At 39.0% G+C, this 17,219-nt stretch overlaps 1 protein-coding gene across 1 annotated transcript in view; it reads left to right on the top strand.

The window, feature by feature from the left end:
* Window positions 1-17,219, top strand: part of kst (spectrin beta chain, non-erythrocytic 5 kst) — a 211,455-nt gene that overhangs the window by 37,565 nt on the left and 156,671 nt on the right. The window contains exons 12-18 of the mRNA XM_080277991.1: window positions 3,683-3,883; window positions 4,252-4,464; window positions 9,233-9,433; window positions 10,634-10,856; window positions 11,499-12,097; window positions 14,396-14,578; window positions 15,042-15,248. Coding sequence (XP_080134117.1) covers window positions 3,683-3,883; window positions 4,252-4,464; window positions 9,233-9,433; window positions 10,634-10,856; window positions 11,499-12,097; window positions 14,396-14,578; window positions 15,042-15,248 — 1,827 coding nt within the window. The remainder of the gene's footprint in view (window positions 1-3,682; window positions 3,884-4,251; window positions 4,465-9,232; window positions 9,434-10,633; window positions 10,857-11,498; window positions 12,098-14,395; window positions 14,579-15,041; window positions 15,249-17,219) is intronic.

Below are 17,219 nucleotides of genomic sequence, written 5' to 3' on the forward strand. Positions count from 1 at the left end.
CAGTTAGCTCGATCCCTTTGTCAGCCTCTTAGCCTCACCAACTTATATCCCTCATCCTCACACACTCATCCACCATATCTCTCCACCTTCTTCCTGGCCTACCTCACCTCCTCCCTCTTTCAAATTCGAGCAGATATATCTTTTTCACCACTCTTGTCATCCATTCTCTCCATATGACCATACTATCTCGTCGATTCTGGTGTCCACAGACTTCGTCACTCCACATCTTTCATGAATCACCTTATTCTGTATCCTATCCGCTCTCTGTACTCCACGTACATTCGTCAACAGTCCCATCTCCACTGCTCTTACTCTTGACTTTTCATTTTCATGCCACACCCTAGTCTCACACCCATATGTTAAAGATGTCACTAACACTCCTTCATGTAAGCCTCGTGTAGCTACAACACTCAAGCCTCTGTTTCTTATCAAGGCCTTCATAGCTCCAGCTACTTTCTTTCTTTGTGTCACTCTACTTTCCACTTCTTTTGCACATTTTTTTCCTGTTCTGTCACTGTACCCAGGTATCTGAACTCTCTCACCAATTCTGGTCTCTCTCCATTCACTTTAACATTGCACCGGGAGTCACCATCTCTGTCAGTAACCATCACTTTACTCTTTTCTACATTTACTCTTAAGGCACTTTACTCACAGACATTTACAAAACTCTGCAGTAGTCCACCAAGCTCTTGTCTTGTATTTGCAAGTGGCACTGCATCATCAGCATGCATCAAATTTGAGATACTCCATCCATCACTATTCATTACCATTGCCATCCCTTTCACCATTACTTGTGTTTTTACTTCTCTCATCACCCCATCCATATATATATTGAACAACCAGTGTTTGTAATTATAATTTGTCACAGAACACACCATTTTAGTAAGAGTATATAATATTTTGGTCATTAGTGTACTAATACCTTTTGAAAGATTGCAGATGAATGAATCAATAGTAGTTGTAGTACTGCATGTGGTGTTTCAGTACTGAAGTACAATATTTGTATGTTGTGCATATGTATATATTTATGTGGGAATTTTTTTATGGTGTACTTGTAAAAATTATGTCTTTTTGCTTGGGTTTCTTCTACTTTCACCCTCAAGGTCATGTAGAAGTTGTGGGGTGCCCACAAAGAAATTGTGGTATTCAGGTCATTGTTATGATGTGTAGCAATTCTTAATATGTAAATATTATGATTACTAACATTCATCATTCTGACTTTCATTAAGGGTCATCAGTGTAACATTTTACAGTAATGTACTTCTAACCAGGGGAATGCCTTTAAAGACAGAATTTCAAAGTACAGAAATATACTGCATTATACAGTACTTATTACCCTGTCTTTAGTTGGGAAGAAGGGTCTGGATAATGGTGGTGGTGAGCATCATCAACAGTTAGACATTTGGACTGCAATTTTCAGGTTTAAAATGACATATAAGGAGTTTTTTATGACTGAAGAATCCAGTAGTTTTTTTCAAAATTGATAAATCAAGTATTATATTTCACTGAATGTTTTTTTGAAAAACAGTAGGTTACCATTTGTAACCTACTGTAGTAAATAAACAGTCTGACAAAATCATAGTTCTTTGTACTGTATGTAAAAAAACAGAACTGGTTGCATGCAGTAATTCCTCACTTAACATGCCTTGACACAGTTTTTACTGTTGTTAGAGGAACACTTTTTGTATGCCATGTCATTGTTAAATATTAAGCAGTTAGGATGTGCAGTGAAAGATCTGGAAGATGAATTGCCTGAACACTGGTCTTAATGTATTACTTACTGTATTGTTTTTAAACTATGTGTAGACAGATGCACTTTGTCACATTAGACACATTTAGAAACCTATTTATAACTTTTTTTTTTTTTTAAATAGATACACCATCTTGCTGTTAACACTCATGCATACATCATCTAATCCTATGTTGCCCCATGAGGAGCATAGGAGCCTGGGGCTAGGCAAGTTGGTTCTGACATTTAAGATGAGTGACACCATCCCTTGGACATAAACCAACACAGGCTCAGTCTCATTGGAGCTCCTTAATTACCCACTAAACCACCAGGTGCCATAGTTTGGTTATATGGTTACCACCCAGCATACCACTATAATTGGTTTTCCTGGTGTACAGGAAGCCATTTGGCTTGTCACCTAGTGTAGAATATACTGTATATACATTTTTAAAGATACATTGTGTTGCTGTTAATTATTGAGTGAAACGTTTTCTTGCGGATCATAACCCTCACCTTTTTGTGATTTTCATGTAACACAGTAGCTCCTAGGAACACCTGTACTCTGCTGTTATAAGAGGAATAACTGTATTGTATCCAAGATTCTTAAAGTCCTTTGCAATATACTGTATATTTACAGTTTTATCTGTTGGTATTACTGGGCTTTCTAAGGAGAGATATGCCTGTATGAACTGTATGAGAGAATTAAGTGTTGGATTGGCTCTCATTTGCATGTGTATCTTGCCCACAGTAATAAGCATGTGATTCACTTCCTATGGTAGTCCTTGTGCAGTAGAGGTATTCTGCACCAATTTGATATTTGCTTTGTAATGCAACTAATCCTAACTTCTGCTTGATACCCTCACCTGAGGATCCCCCTCATTCACATTGTTACTACCACCACCAGGAAGCAGTGTTCCTTAAGGTAATGTATTTGCATATTTGCCTCTGCCACATCTGCTTTGTCCTGCTACTGCATTTTTTTCCTCTGTCTTTTAATTACACCCTGAATTCATCACTGCTACGGACACACCATGTAATTGTTTGAGCAGTAATTCTAACCTGATAGGATACACATCTTGCAAAGTTAATTACTGTATTCTTAATTCCGTTAAACATTTGACTTTTGTTTGCTTGCTTGCTTGCTTATTTCCAACTGATATGTTGTCACTGCACTGTCTTTCCATGCATATTGTAAATGTCAAGTGCACCTAATATCCTTGTGTTAATTTCATTTATGTGGTATACCTGGGTGGAGAAAAACATATTTATAGTAAGTTATTTTAGTAATTGAGAATTCCTGAGAGCACTAAATCTTTCTATTTGAACTGCACAAAAGGTTTTAAACTCTTAGGCAGTCTCATGGAGCCATATCTTTCAGTGTGTGTGTGTGTGTGTGTATGTGTGACATTACAGGAAGCTGTAAGTATTTTGGTGCTTTTTAATGTTTTTTTTTTTTTTTTTTTTTTTTTTTTTTTTTTTTTTTTTAATCAGTTTGTGATTTACTTTATTTTAGTTTGATTAATGATGATGATGATGATGATTAGTAGTTCAGCCAAAAGAACAGGTTAGTAAAATCCAAACGAACCCACTTCAGAACGTTGGCTGAAGTTGTATAGACCTGTTTTTGAGATCTAGCTTTAGAGCAGCATACAAATATTTTGCCTTTCTATGCAGAAACTGCTAACTGCATTAATCAGGTGCTGCAAAATTATACATTTAACAAAATGTTTGTTCTGCTGGACTGTAGTATTGCTAGGATAGTAATGCTGCACTATTAAAAAACTATTGAATCATGAAAATTTTGAAGTAGAGGAGTACAGTAATATGTTCCTCTCTTAGTCTCAGAGAAGCCTGCCTTTAGTGGTATTGCACTGAACATTCTAAATATAGGTATTCACAGTTAATTAATTAATGAGGGAACTCTTCATTGTAAGTGAACAACATACCCACCAGGCCCTGGAGGATGAGATGAGAGCTCGCCGTCCCAAGTCAGAGAAGATAATGCGAGCAGGTGATGCGCTGATGAAGGCTGGCCATCCAGACTCACGGGCCATCAGTGAGCGCACCGCTGCCCTCAAGGACAAATGGGCTAGACTGGAGCAGTATGCCAGTGATCGGCGCAGGCAGCTAGAAGATGCTGCTGAGGCTTGTCTGGTATGGCAGTACTGTTGTCTTCTTATTAAGCAGTTATTCATGAGTCTTGTTTTATATTTCATATTAATACTATAATAATAATAGTGTTGCATAATGTAGAACTGCTCCATATATGTTACTTTATGTTTAGTAAGTGGAGAGTCCTTCATTTACAATAGCTTCAGTTGATAATGTAGAGGTATGCTGTTTTAAAAATAACTGACTTTATTCATTACATGTACTGTCCTGCTTTGTATCATGATTGGTACTATATTTGTATACTGTACATTGAAACTGCAAATTTATTTTGAATTTTAAATATATTGGTAACTGAACTTCTAATTAAAGTGTTGAAAATATATTGAACATTTGGCACCTGTTCTTTTCAGTTCAATGCTGATGCAAATGAGGCCGAGTCATGGATCAAAGAGAAGCTGCCACTGTGCCAGTCACGGGACTATGGTGAGGATGAACCCAGTGGCAGGGCCCTCTTACAGCTGCACACACGCCTCCAGGGAGAGATTCGTGCTTATGAAGGGGATATCAAGCAGGTCAATGCACTGGGCCAGAAACTCATTAAGTCGGGCATCTCTGCCCTGAATGTGAGTAGTAATGGGTTCCATGTCTTTGATAATGAATTTTTGTATTAGTTTTAGTGGTGAAAATGATGGCAGTTGGGATTAAGCATGGGTGAATATTGTATAGTGGTGAAAATTAATCCAGTTTGTGGTAAATGATTTTTTTTTTTTTTTCTTAGTGCAATTTTGGTCCAAACAGTTAATGTGGACCAAAAATCATAATTTCAGGAATAAAATGCATGTCCGTGTAGAATGCAGTTGTAAGTTGAAAATAAGTTAACCACATGGCAGCCAGAATATCTCTCAGATGATCAGCTTAGCACTAATGCAGCCCTTTGAATTGTGGATAGCATGCCATCTATAACAAAATACATGATAGTCACTGATACTGGATTGTAGTTTCACAGTCTGCTTAGTTTGCAACGGCCATGCAGTACTGTACGTATAAGTGAGTTACATTTTTGTCATCCATAGAAACAGGAAGATGTAGGACCTTCAGATTTTTTTTTTTTTTTTTTTTTTTTTTTTTTTTTTTTTTGATAATAAGGAAGAGGGATAAAAATATTAAAAAGAAATACAAGTACATTATGAGTGTAAGGGACTACTTTGTCATAAATAGACACTGTTAAAAAAGGAATACTCTTTAAGTTACATTACCAAACCACAGAGGAAGGAGGAAGTTTGTGAGTGGTAGTATTTATAATGGTCATGATGGCAGTAGGGGAGGCAGACTGGTGGTAGCCTTGGATGGGACAGTACATGTTGCAGTTGTAAATGAGCCACTGTAGTTAGTATGGGTAAGGCAAGATTTCTGTGGTTGGTGATACAGATGAGGGGCAGTTTTAATTCATTTATTTTGATGATTTATTATTTTTATTCCCAGCTTGTTTTATCCAGTGTGGGAAAGGCCTCGCATTTAGCGAGGACAAGTGCTTAGCAGTCCTAGTGGGGACAAGTGCTTAGCAGTCCTGTCAGGCTGCAAACTGTGTGCCTATGAGACACGCACTGACACAACGCTTGACATGGACCTGCTTTGACATACCAGGCCCCATACGAAATTTCAGCTCATTCCAATCAGCCTTATAACCTATAAAGGGTTCCCATGTCAGGTGAAAGATCAGGCACAAAAGTGCACATCGCTCGCGGCTGACCACACGCAATTATGATTTACACCATCGTTGTTGTCTTGTCGTTCCATGTCTTTTTACATGTGGCAAGTCAAAATGGGGGGGGGGGTGGCAAATTTGGAGAGACGCACGCACAAACAACACATTATTCGCATAGTGTTATCGATTAACGAAGGCAGTATCTAAGCTCACCAGGTCAAAAACCTACTAAAGCTGAATAAAATTGTTTGAAGGCATTAACTTCCTGCATGGGTAGGGCAGTCACTTGTCAAAGCTGTCAGCAATTATATAATCTGTAACACTAGCAAGTGAAAATGGGAGCCTTTTATGTTACTGGTATTGTCTAACACAAGAAAACCTGTAGAAAAGGCTGCTTTGTGCAAAAGTATATGCTGTACATCCATACCAGTAATTTAGTTATAATGGAGCTGCTCTGTTGCTTAGTTATCCAAATATCCTATGTCTCCCTCTTTCCCCTGAAAGGATGATGGTGAACTGCAGGAGGGCAACTTCAACCTGCAGTTCACCAGGTTCACATTCAGATGAGCCTGGGTTAAATGACCAGTCAGAGCAGTAGAAGATATAAAATTTTATCATAAATGTAATAGTATTTATCTTTTTTGTTAATATTTACTGAAGATAGACAAGTAAGAATTACAGATTACCAGAATACTACAGGCCTGGATGTCACATGTATTTTACATAAGCTGGCTTGTCTTATCACCACTAGTTACATTACTTGAAACATGCTTCATATCAGATTAATATTGTTAAGAAAACATCTTCCCAGTTTGGCAGCATTACCTTTTTGGACCTGTGATAATGTTATTTCATATCCAGCCACATACCTTGATGAAATTTCAGCACCAACTGGCATATTTTAGTTAATTTAGCTTATAAAGAATATAGGAAAGGTAAGAGCAGGCAGTAATCAACAGTATTTGCTGAAAAGACATATGAATACACTTTACAAAATGGAATGATTTGTTGGTGGTGATGGGTGTGTGTTACTAATGTAGAGACCAGCAACTGCCATTCAGCTTGCATATCCAGTGGTAGCACAAGATAGGTGGCAAGATAAATGTAGGCGTATGTGATTGTAGTTCAGAGGGGTGGAGGGACAGGTGAGATTGAGGATGAAATGCAAGAATGGTAGAGAAACCTATGAGTGATATTAATGGGGTTAAGGGAGGGTCTCATAATGGCAGAGGACAGGGCTACATGGAAACAATATGTTCATTGCCACACCCTCTGGGATTAAGGTATCTTAACTGTAGGCAGAGAGTGAGTTTGTCATCTCCTGCAGATGGGAGAAGTTTTAGCCATAGATGAGATAAGATTGATGTAGAAGATTCCCTTTTCTAATAAGTGAAATTGTGGATTACTTTATTGCAGATAAGGCAAGCCAGCTTTATACTATGTTTCCACACACTTATCCAGCCATGCAACCTTTATCACAGTTGCACACTGCCACATTCACTTTGCATTTACAACGCAGGCAGTACGTCTTCCTTCCTTCCACAAAATATCTTTGGGGGCAACTGGTGGATTTACTTGGATACCTGTGGCTCATCCAATATATAAGCCTCGGGATCTGGAGACGGTAAAACACCAGGGGCCACAACTGCAGCAACCAGATCCTTACAGAAACACCAGATACTCCAGTTTTTTACATGCAAGTTGAAGTCATAACTTGCTTACTCTCTCCTGACTTCAGCCTCATTTAGACTATCCACATGAATGCTTAATTTCTACTATTTACTCTTATCTCCACCGTTTATACTTTCATCTGCATGACATCATGTTTGTGTGGGAAGTTTTTGATAATACTGAATAATCTTGGAGCAACAACAAATACTTTAATAACAACAGCAGCAGGCAGTATGCATCTTGTATAGTTATAAATGCAGTACAGTAAAACCTAGTTTAATCATGTACATTTCTGGATGATGAGAACTTCAGGATCACTATACTTCTGATTTATGGTAATCATGCTAAAAGTAATAGTGACAATAATATTTAATAATAGTAATTAAAAAATAATAATGATAATAGTAATATAGTCTTCTGTTTTTTAAAAGTTTCAGTTCTTCATAAGGAATTCAGTAGTGCTGGACACATGTACATTTTTACAAATTCAAATGCTAAAAATTTTTATACCGATAAGCTGTTGGAAATTTCCTCTGCCATGGAATCTTAGGTGTGTGTTAGGTGTGTTTGACAAAACAGTAAATATGGTTTTATCATCACTGCCGCTCTGGCAGGTGCACTCTTCTGCACAGTACACTATTTTCTTGGTTTTAGTACATTGATTTATTATCCTGTAGTGGAAGTCCCATAGGTTAGTGTATGTGTGTTTAGATATCACTGCAACTTAACAGAGATCTTAGATGACAGCAGCACATAGCTTTATGCCCCCACCCTCCCCCATACTGTTAACAATTTGAACAAATTAGTTTGGTGTATCTGTACCATATGTGATGAGTAGGTAGTCATTAACCTACAGTGTTTCATAGGAGAAACAACATTTAAGAAAGTTCTTAGTTTATTGGAGGGTACAATATTTTCTGTAAAAGTAAATGTTGAATGTCATTGGGTTATTGAACAAGTTGCATCATAACAGTTAGTGTTACATCTGGCCCTTCACCAGTTGTGTGTGTGTTTCCTTTTGCCAGCATTTGACCCTACTGCTTAGTGACTGGCATTCTGTGTTGATAGAAATACTTGATAATAGGTATTAACTTCTTGTGGTTTTGATTTGTGTGTGTTTTTTTCTCATTTCTAGAAATGTCACTTGCTGGCACTGTACAGTTGATGACCGTTAGTCCTCCTCCAGCATGGAGGTTATACCTAGGTACACCTACTTGGGGAAATTGCACGTGAGATGAAGATGGTGAGGAGTAAAGTAGATGAATAGGAAGATGTGACGTAGGGTCAGGTGTTAGCACTTATTGACAGCAAAGGAGTGGGTTTGTTGATGAATGACAGAAAAGCAGTGGATGATTATTTACTGTATTACTCCAAAGTACATGTGGTTGGAAACCTGGCAAATGCTGTAAAGAGATTTTGTGATAATGAAGCATGTATACAAGTAGACGGATGTTTGATCCACGCATCCTCTACCAGTTGCTAGAATTACAAGTAGAGTTCAGGCATACCTATACTAATTAATTTTGGTTTATGAAATATACTTTCCTTTTGTTTGAGTAAACTTTCTAAATATTAAGTGCTGAATGAAACCATTTTTGTGTGCATGAGGAAAGTGTTACACAATTATCTATAAAATTAAGCTGCGGTGTAAAAACCTGTGTTGGAGGAAGGACTTACGGTAAGCTGTACTGCATTATGATATCCTGATAATCAGACTCCGATTTACAGTACAGTACTTTCTGCAGTGTGTCTTTCCATGGTGAAGGGTTTACTTGTAAACTTTTGTGTCCTCATTCAGTATTTTATATAGTTTCTTGGTTAAGGGATTATATGTGGCATGTCTGGCATTCTGAAGACCAAATATTATTTAATCAAACAGTAAACACCGAACAACAGTTTTTCTTCTTTGTCTTGTGTATATTGTTCAGTGCTGTTAGAATGATACAGTGATAGAGAGTATGCTGTATAAAATGTACTCAATTTCATCATTACCAAATGTTACCGCTTCTTTGCAGCTTACATCACAGCAACAGAGCATGCCTGAAGAAGATGAGTATGAGTGGGTTGAAGAGGTGAAGATGGTTCCTCAAGAGACCATGGTGGAGGAGATGGTGGACAAGGTAGAGGAGGTGTATGTCACAGAGCAGAAAGAGTTGCCCACAGTCATTGCCAGATATCCATTCCAAGGCCAGGGCATGCACATGAATAAGGGAGAGGTAATGAAAATGTACTTTGTATATTAATGGTAACTAGGAAAGAACACCAATAAGGCTGTGGGACAGAAATTGAGATAAAAGTTAGGGAATATATGAGGGAGGTTTGGTCCATGATGGGAGGAGAGTTACTGCATTGACAGAGATGCCTGGAAGTACTGTAATCAAGGTCTTCTCTCAGAGTATTTGGCATCAAGCAGTGGATCTGAGAAAACTTTAAGTGCTTAAAAGTAAGGGAAGCTTGTTAAAAGTAATACATTTTATAATTTTCATTATTTTCCATTGAACACAAAGAAAAGATTCAAGGCTCTGTATAGAGACTAGTCACATTTATGCCATCTATGAACACAAAATATTGAAGGATTTATCCCCATGCAGTTGTACCACTTTGTCAAGGAGAGAGATGCTGATTAAGTTACCTGTGTTTAAGTTGATCTGTCTAATTGTTTTGTTAACTGTCTTTGCTATAATTTCATTGTGTTCTCTTCATTGTTGTTCCATATTTTGTTCTCTTTATACCAAGCCTGTCTCCTGTCTTGATCTGAGCAGATACTGTATTTTAGTTTTCGAGACATTATCAGTTGTGTTCACTTTGCTCATGCTAGACATAAACATGACTGAAATTACCCAAAATAATGGGCCTTAAGTGATTAGTGGAATAAGCTGTTCCATATTGGTTCTTGCAGAAAATTTATTTTAACCATCATATGTTGGTCTGCTGATGGTTATGCAGGTATGATGCAAATATAGTCAATGAACACTTTTTACAATGTGCTGCTCAGTGGCTTAAACTCAAAACTCATTATTATGATAAATAAGATTTTCTTGGGACTGATTTAGTCACACTACTTCTGGCAGTCAGAGTAGGCATGGTTGCTCTCTCTTATGTGCCTTACCTTCCTAATAGAGAAATATTGTTTGAAACATAAAGTCCTTTGGGCTCTTAATGTCAAACCAATGCAGATTATTAGATATTTGACTAAACTGGATATAATGTAGAATTTGTGTTGTGCAGTTTGCTTGTTTCAGAATTTTTGTCCATTTCTTGGTTCTTAAATATGAGCTAGTATGTCAGATGTTTGTAGCACTAGTACAAGGTGAACATCACTTTTTTATTTCATGAATATTATGGCTTATAAGGTGGTGAACATTTTTATTGACAGAGAGTACAAAGTTCTTAAATGTGATATCTCTAACTTACAGCTCATGTTCCTGCTCAACAAAACAAACAATGACTGGTGGAATGTACGGAAGTCCACTGGAGATGAAGGTTTTGTTCCAGCAAATTACGTACGTGAAAGTGAGCCAAAGAAAATTAATGTCCGTGTTAAAAAGACTGTAAAAGTTCCAGAGAAGAAGATGGTGCCACGGGTAAGAATGGTAAAGAAAACGGAGCGAGTTAAGAAGCGGAAACCAAAAGCACCCCGTAAGTGGAGTACTGTACTACAATTAATTCCCCCCCCCCCCACCAGTGTCCCTAATGTTATGTTTGATAGTTTATAGTAATGTACTGCACTTGGTACTGGTTTTCCTTGTTAGTTTTTAATTAAATGGATTTTATCAGCATTGTTATCACATTTGTTAAATTAAGGTGGGGGCGCTCACCATCCACTCGTAGTGCTGCTCTCGGGTGATTGCCCTTTCCTTTCTTCCCACTTTCCTTCCTCTTCTGTCTTTCTTTCCTTCATTCTTTCCTCCTCCTCCTGTCTACGGCTGACTCTACACTGAGTGACAAGCCAAATGATTTCCTCTACACCAGGAAACGATTTATATACTATGCTAGTTGGTAACCATATAACCCAATTATGGCACCTGGTAGTTTTGTGGGTAATTAAGGTGCCCCTATCAGATTGAGCCAGTGCAGGTTTATATCCAAGTGGTGGTTGGGGTTTATTGCTCACATATTGCTACTCAGGTATGAGTGAGGCTGGTCACCTTAATCTTAATTGTCATGACCAACTTGCCCAGCCCTGGGCTCCTACACTCTTCATGGGGCAGCACAGGATTAGATGATGATGATAATGATGAGTAGCTACTCAAATAATCTAATGATTTCTCTCCCCTGAAGCAGCTCGGAAGCGAGGATTTGATGAACCAGAAACAGTGGAGAAGCGCCTCCAGTCAATAAATTCATCATATGGCCACCTATGTGATCTGGCCAGTAAGAGGCACCTGTATCTGGAGGAGTCTATTAAGCTCTCGTCATTCATGAGAGAGTGTCAAGGTTTTGAAACATGGATGAGAGAAAAAGAGAAGTTCCTGAAGAAGGATGAAAAAGATAGTGATGTAGAGGCAGCCAAGAAGCAGTTTGAGCAGTTTCTTACTGACTTGTCTGCTGCCAGCAAGAGGATTGAAATCATTGACAAAATGGTAAAGGACTTTGAAGAGACAGGACACAGCCAGCTTGAGAAGATCCGACTGCGTCAGAAGCAGATTCATGACCAGTGGGCACACCTCAATCGTCTGAAGCAGCAAAAGGAGCGCAGCTTGGAGGGAGCTTCTAGTGTAGAGCTTTTCCATCGCACCTGTGATGAAACCCGTGACTGGATGGTGGAAAAGATGGACAAATTGGACACGGATGAGCTCGGCCGGGACCTGAAAACTGTACAGTCTCTCCAGCGCAAGCATGACCAGCTAGAGAGAGAGCTTGCACCAGTGGAGGAGAAGGTATTTCACTTGTTAGGGTTGTACTCAGAGTAGATAGTAAAGAAAGGAAGACATCATCAGATATGAGAATTATATATATTAGCCTGAACTGACACAAAAGAATATTTGTGTGGAAGGATATAAGCATGAGGATGGAGGATGGCATTTGGGTGCAAAAGGTGAGAAGTGTGAACATCAGGGGTAGGGTTGTAAGAGGCAGACTGAAAAAGACCTGGGACAAGGTCATAGTGCATGACCTCAGGGATGAGGGACTGAATAGGGAGGCTAGAAGAGCTAGAGCAGCATGGAAATCCACCATTAAGTGAATATGTCGACACATGCAAGCGTGCCAGAGCCTTTATAAATGAAACAAATATTCTCTAACGGAAAGTTCTTGTAGAAACTGAAAATGCAAATACCTGTACGGTACTGTGATCTTGCCACCTTCACTGCCAGTGTATAGAGAGACTTTTATACAGTAAAGCCTAAATACCAGTAGTAGGTGAAGGGTGCAGTTGTATGGAAAGAATCCTATCTCTCTATTGCCAGACGCCTTAATCCAGTAAGGGGTGGCCACAAACAAATCGCTTCCATGTCGCCTTGACCCCTGTCATTTCACTCCCCTCCCCAACTAGCACCCCCCCTCTCTCGTATACCACTGCGCTTCATCCCTCCATTTCATCCTTGGCCTTCTCTTCCTTCTCCGCCCCTCCGCCTCAGTCACATACACTCTTCTCAATAGTCTCCCACTCTTCATCCCTTCCACATGGACCAAACCACCTCATTGTATTTCTCCTAACGCTTTCTCTCACATCCACACCACAACCCTCCTTCACTTCCTCATTTGTCAGTCTGTCTCTCCATGTAACTGCACATGCTCCTCTCAGATAACACCTGAATAAATAACTGAAAAATGAATTTTGAGATTACTGGTAGTTAATAACGTAAATTAAACTGGAGCATTGTGGTGTGGATGTGGATGTGATAGAAAGTGATTGGAGAAATACATTGAGGTGGTTTGGCCATGTGGATGGAATGGAGAGTGAGAGAGTAATGAGGTGAGTGTATATGAGTGAGATGGAGGGAGGAGAGGGAGGGGGAGACAGAGGGTGAGATGGTGGGATGAAGTGGAGAGGTATATGAGAGAGGGATGTGTGAGCTGGGGGGAGGGCAGCAAAATGGCAGGGGACAGTTTGACTTGGAGACGACTTGTTTGTGGCCATTCCTTACAGGATTGAGGCATCTGGCTATAGATAGATGGATAGATAGAAACTGTTTGACCAGTAATTAGCTGAATACTGTATGTGGAGTCTCTGGTGGTTGGGTTGTAGCATGTGCAACTGCGAGTCCTCCAAACCTGAATTCATTCCCACCAGGGGATGGATATTTAAGCAGTTGCAATATTATGACTCCTTCCACTTGATCACTCACTATCAGACTTCCCTAAATGATATTCTATATATTTTAAATTCTTGTATACGGTGGCATCTCACTAAATTTCAAAAACTTGTTAAGTATATACTGTATGTTTGGATGTAGCATAGGGTGGAGACAGGCCATCTCTCCAGTGATGGAAAATGGTGTCCCTTAGTCGTACAAATTACTTGCCTTTCAGGTTCTGTTAAACAGTATTATAATTTCTGATTTCTGTATGTTTGTTGGTTTGTTTGTTTGTTACCGTAATACAACAAAAACAACGCATTGTAGTGTAATTTTTGTTATAGCAGTGTACAGCTAAAATGCTCCAACTTGAAGAGTAAAACACTTTCCAATCCAATCAGGCCACAGGTTCCCAATTAGGACTCATTTCTGGCCTTTTGACATTGAGTGAAGGCAGCCAAAGGTGGCCTTTGGGTGGATCACTTTCTTTGTGGGCAATGAAGTTACCGTAACGGCCACATGCGCAACGTGGTGCAATTTTTGTTATAGCATGGTACCATTAAAATGCCCAAACTTGAAGAATAAAACAGTTTCCAGTCCTATTGGGCCACCAGTTCCCGAGTGATGACTCAGTTCTGGCCTTCTGACATTGAGCGAAGGCTGTTGAAGGCAGCCTTTAAATGAGTAACTTTAATTGGTACAGTAATACCATTGTCAGCTGTGTGTAAGCCACCTACTACAGTTTATTCAGTTTAATGCTTGGTAAAGGAGAAGTGAAATGTAAAAGTAATGAACATAGATTTTAAAATTATATTCAGTACAGTATTTTGAATTTCATAGAGAAAAAAAGGCTGACAGACAAGAAAGCTGAAAAGACCACTCAGATATTGTTTGTCATGCAGTTCTCTCTTGTTAATTGAAACTGTTCTCTTTCCTCAGGTTCGTCGTGTCAACCTACTGGCAGACACTGTGAAGGCATCATACCCACGTGAGAGGCATGCAGTGGAAGCCAGACAAGAGGAGGTACAGCAATATTGGGGACAGCTCAAGGGCAAGGCTGTTGAACGCAGGAACAGACTAGAAGAAGCTGTGGGGCAACAAATTTTCCTCAACTCTGCTAAGGTAACAGTTGAAAATAATTTTATGATATGAGGTGTATATTTGTATGCAATATGCTTACTTTAAACATGAAATAATTAGTGAAGTGATGAGAAGAGTCTAGTCCAGAGTTATATTGTTTATACCACTGTTATCTTTAGCATATCTTCCCTTACCCTGCCAGTAACATTTTTTTTTTTTTTTTTTTTTTTTTTTTTTTTTTTTTTTTTAAATATTCCTTGCACATTTCTCTTGTTGTTTATCCATTTCCTTGATTTTCTATCATGACGTACAGTTCATATCATCCAGTATATCATCTTTCACTCTTTTCTTTTTAATATGCTTTTGCTTCGAAATGGTATATCTGTTGTTACTTGATACAATGTATGGACTGAAAGATCACAAACTCCTTTGTAAAAAATAAATAAAATACAATGGAATAATTAACTGATGCTCTGCTACCAGTAAAACAAATTTTCAACTTCAGAATCTGCTGAACTGGGTTGGTGACATCAAGAATGCTCTTAATGCTGATGAACCAGCACGTGATGTTACAACAGCTGAGCACTTGCTGAAGAGCCATCAAGATCTTGGCGATGACATCAGGGCTCACCAAGATGAGTTCAGTGAACTTAATCAGCTTGGCGAGAAGCTGCTCAAGAGAAACCCAGACTTCACAGAAGTTAAAGAAAAGGTTAGCAATGCTTCAATTATTTTATTCACTCTAAGCATTAGTGTTACTTAGAAATACAGTACAAGGCAGTGACAAGGTGATGACTTGATTTTGATCGCTGGGAGTGAAAGGGAGGTGGAGGAAAGATTTAGGAAATAGAAACACATAATGGGGCACAAGAGTTGTGAGTAAATGCAAATAAAACAAAAGTGATATCTGGGGCAGGTGGCAGTATTGTCAAAGCAGAGGAAATGAGTCCATTGCAGTTTGCCATAAAGGTGTAGGAAGTAACTCCATCTTGTGCAGTGTTTGTGATTAAATGGGTGCATGAGAGATGTAGCTGTGTTAGAGGTGGACTGAAATAATGCTGATTTCATGTTTGCAGTGTGTTGGGGAGAGCATGTAGAAATTGACAGTCATGAAACGATTGAGTCTCTTAAGTGTGTAGAGGTGTTTTGTTTTATAGGGGATATGTTATATGCTGGTGGTGGGGTTGGAGCTGGTGCTGTGGCTAGGGTAAGGAGTGGTTGGAGGAAGTTAAGAGAGCTGTTGCCTCTGCTAACATTGAGAAGGTTCTTCCTCTGTGGTAAGGGATCCTTGTATGTGGCATGTTAAGAGTGTAATGCTGTATTGTATTGAGACCTGGACAGTAAAGGAAGAGGACATTTGTAGGCTCAGATGTACAGAAATGACAGTGACTAGATGAATGTGCAGTACATCCTTTAATGTAAGGCAGTTGTAGAGTTGAGAGGAAGGATGGGACTTGGATGTTGTGATACGGAAGGTGGATTGAGATTGCTGGGGCATGTTGAGAGGACTGAGGATGACAACTGAATGCAGAAGGTGAGAGGTGTGAACTTCAAGGTTGTGAGAGGCAGTCCAAAATAGATCATCGATATCATAGTGTGACCTCGTGGATAAGTGACTGAGTAAGGAGGCTGACACATGCAGGCATGTTGGGACCTTTATAAACAATACAAAGGAGAGGTCTGTGATGTGAGGTCAAGATTCCAGGGCCTTGAATAACTTGTAGATGATTGTCTGACTGATTTTACTGACAATGTTGTTGATAGTTTTCCCACTATCCTACTTTCTCTTTCTGTGTTATAGATTTTGCCTTACCCTCATCCTTAGGTGGGAAAAATGGTCATGATAATTGTCACGGGGTTTTTAAGATAAATGCAATATCAAAAGATAATATTCAATATATATATTATTAAAGGATAATTATTTAATAATACTGAGAACAGGACAATGAATTGTCTTGCTAAATATCAAGCAATGATTACATTATGCTGGCTTGCTTCGCCGATTCCCTAAGAACGAGAATTTATAAACTTTCTAAACAGTACACAGCAGAGACTAATTCCTCACAAATGCTGTTTATTAGTACTGTTGGCCTCTGGAGAAAGTGACTCCACCCCTGACAGTCAATAACTAATGTTATTAATGATAACAGATTCTTGCTGGTGCATTAACTCCTAGATGGCACAACAGATTTTAAGCTTAATACAAAAAGGACTGGCCTAAGTACCAGTTATGAATAGCAAAGCATTTATGCAAGCTAGGAGCTGCAACTAGAATAAGCTTAATATGGAAAATAAAACACGAATTTACATTACATTAAGCTCAAGAAAAAGAACTGTTAAATTTATTGATTACAATAAAATAAATCAACGTTACATTTCAAAGTGAATTCAAATAAGGAGATCGCACTTACTCGCTCACTCAAAAGCTAACTCTTAAACCTAGGAAAAAACGAAAAGAAATACTGGTCAAAGAGTGGACTAAGCGGATGACTGGGCGTCGTTACTGGAAGGACACTGCACTCGCTGTCTCTCGCCAGTCACACTACTGTAGGTGGAAATTCAGGAACTGGACAACGGCGGCACTGCTATGCTCTGGGCCCAACCTGCTTTCGTGGTGTACAAACCTTGACTGACTAAATCGTGGGAAAGAGGGAAGTGTTGTGGCCTCATTACCAACGGCTAG

This window comes from Coenobita brevimanus, chromosome 71 (genome assembly GCF_032717465.1).
Source record: "Coenobita brevimanus isolate Jiangsu-jjx chromosome 71, ASM3271746v2, whole genome shotgun sequence".
Classification (NCBI taxonomy): domain Eukaryota; kingdom Metazoa; phylum Arthropoda; class Malacostraca; order Decapoda; family Coenobitidae; genus Coenobita; species Coenobita brevimanus.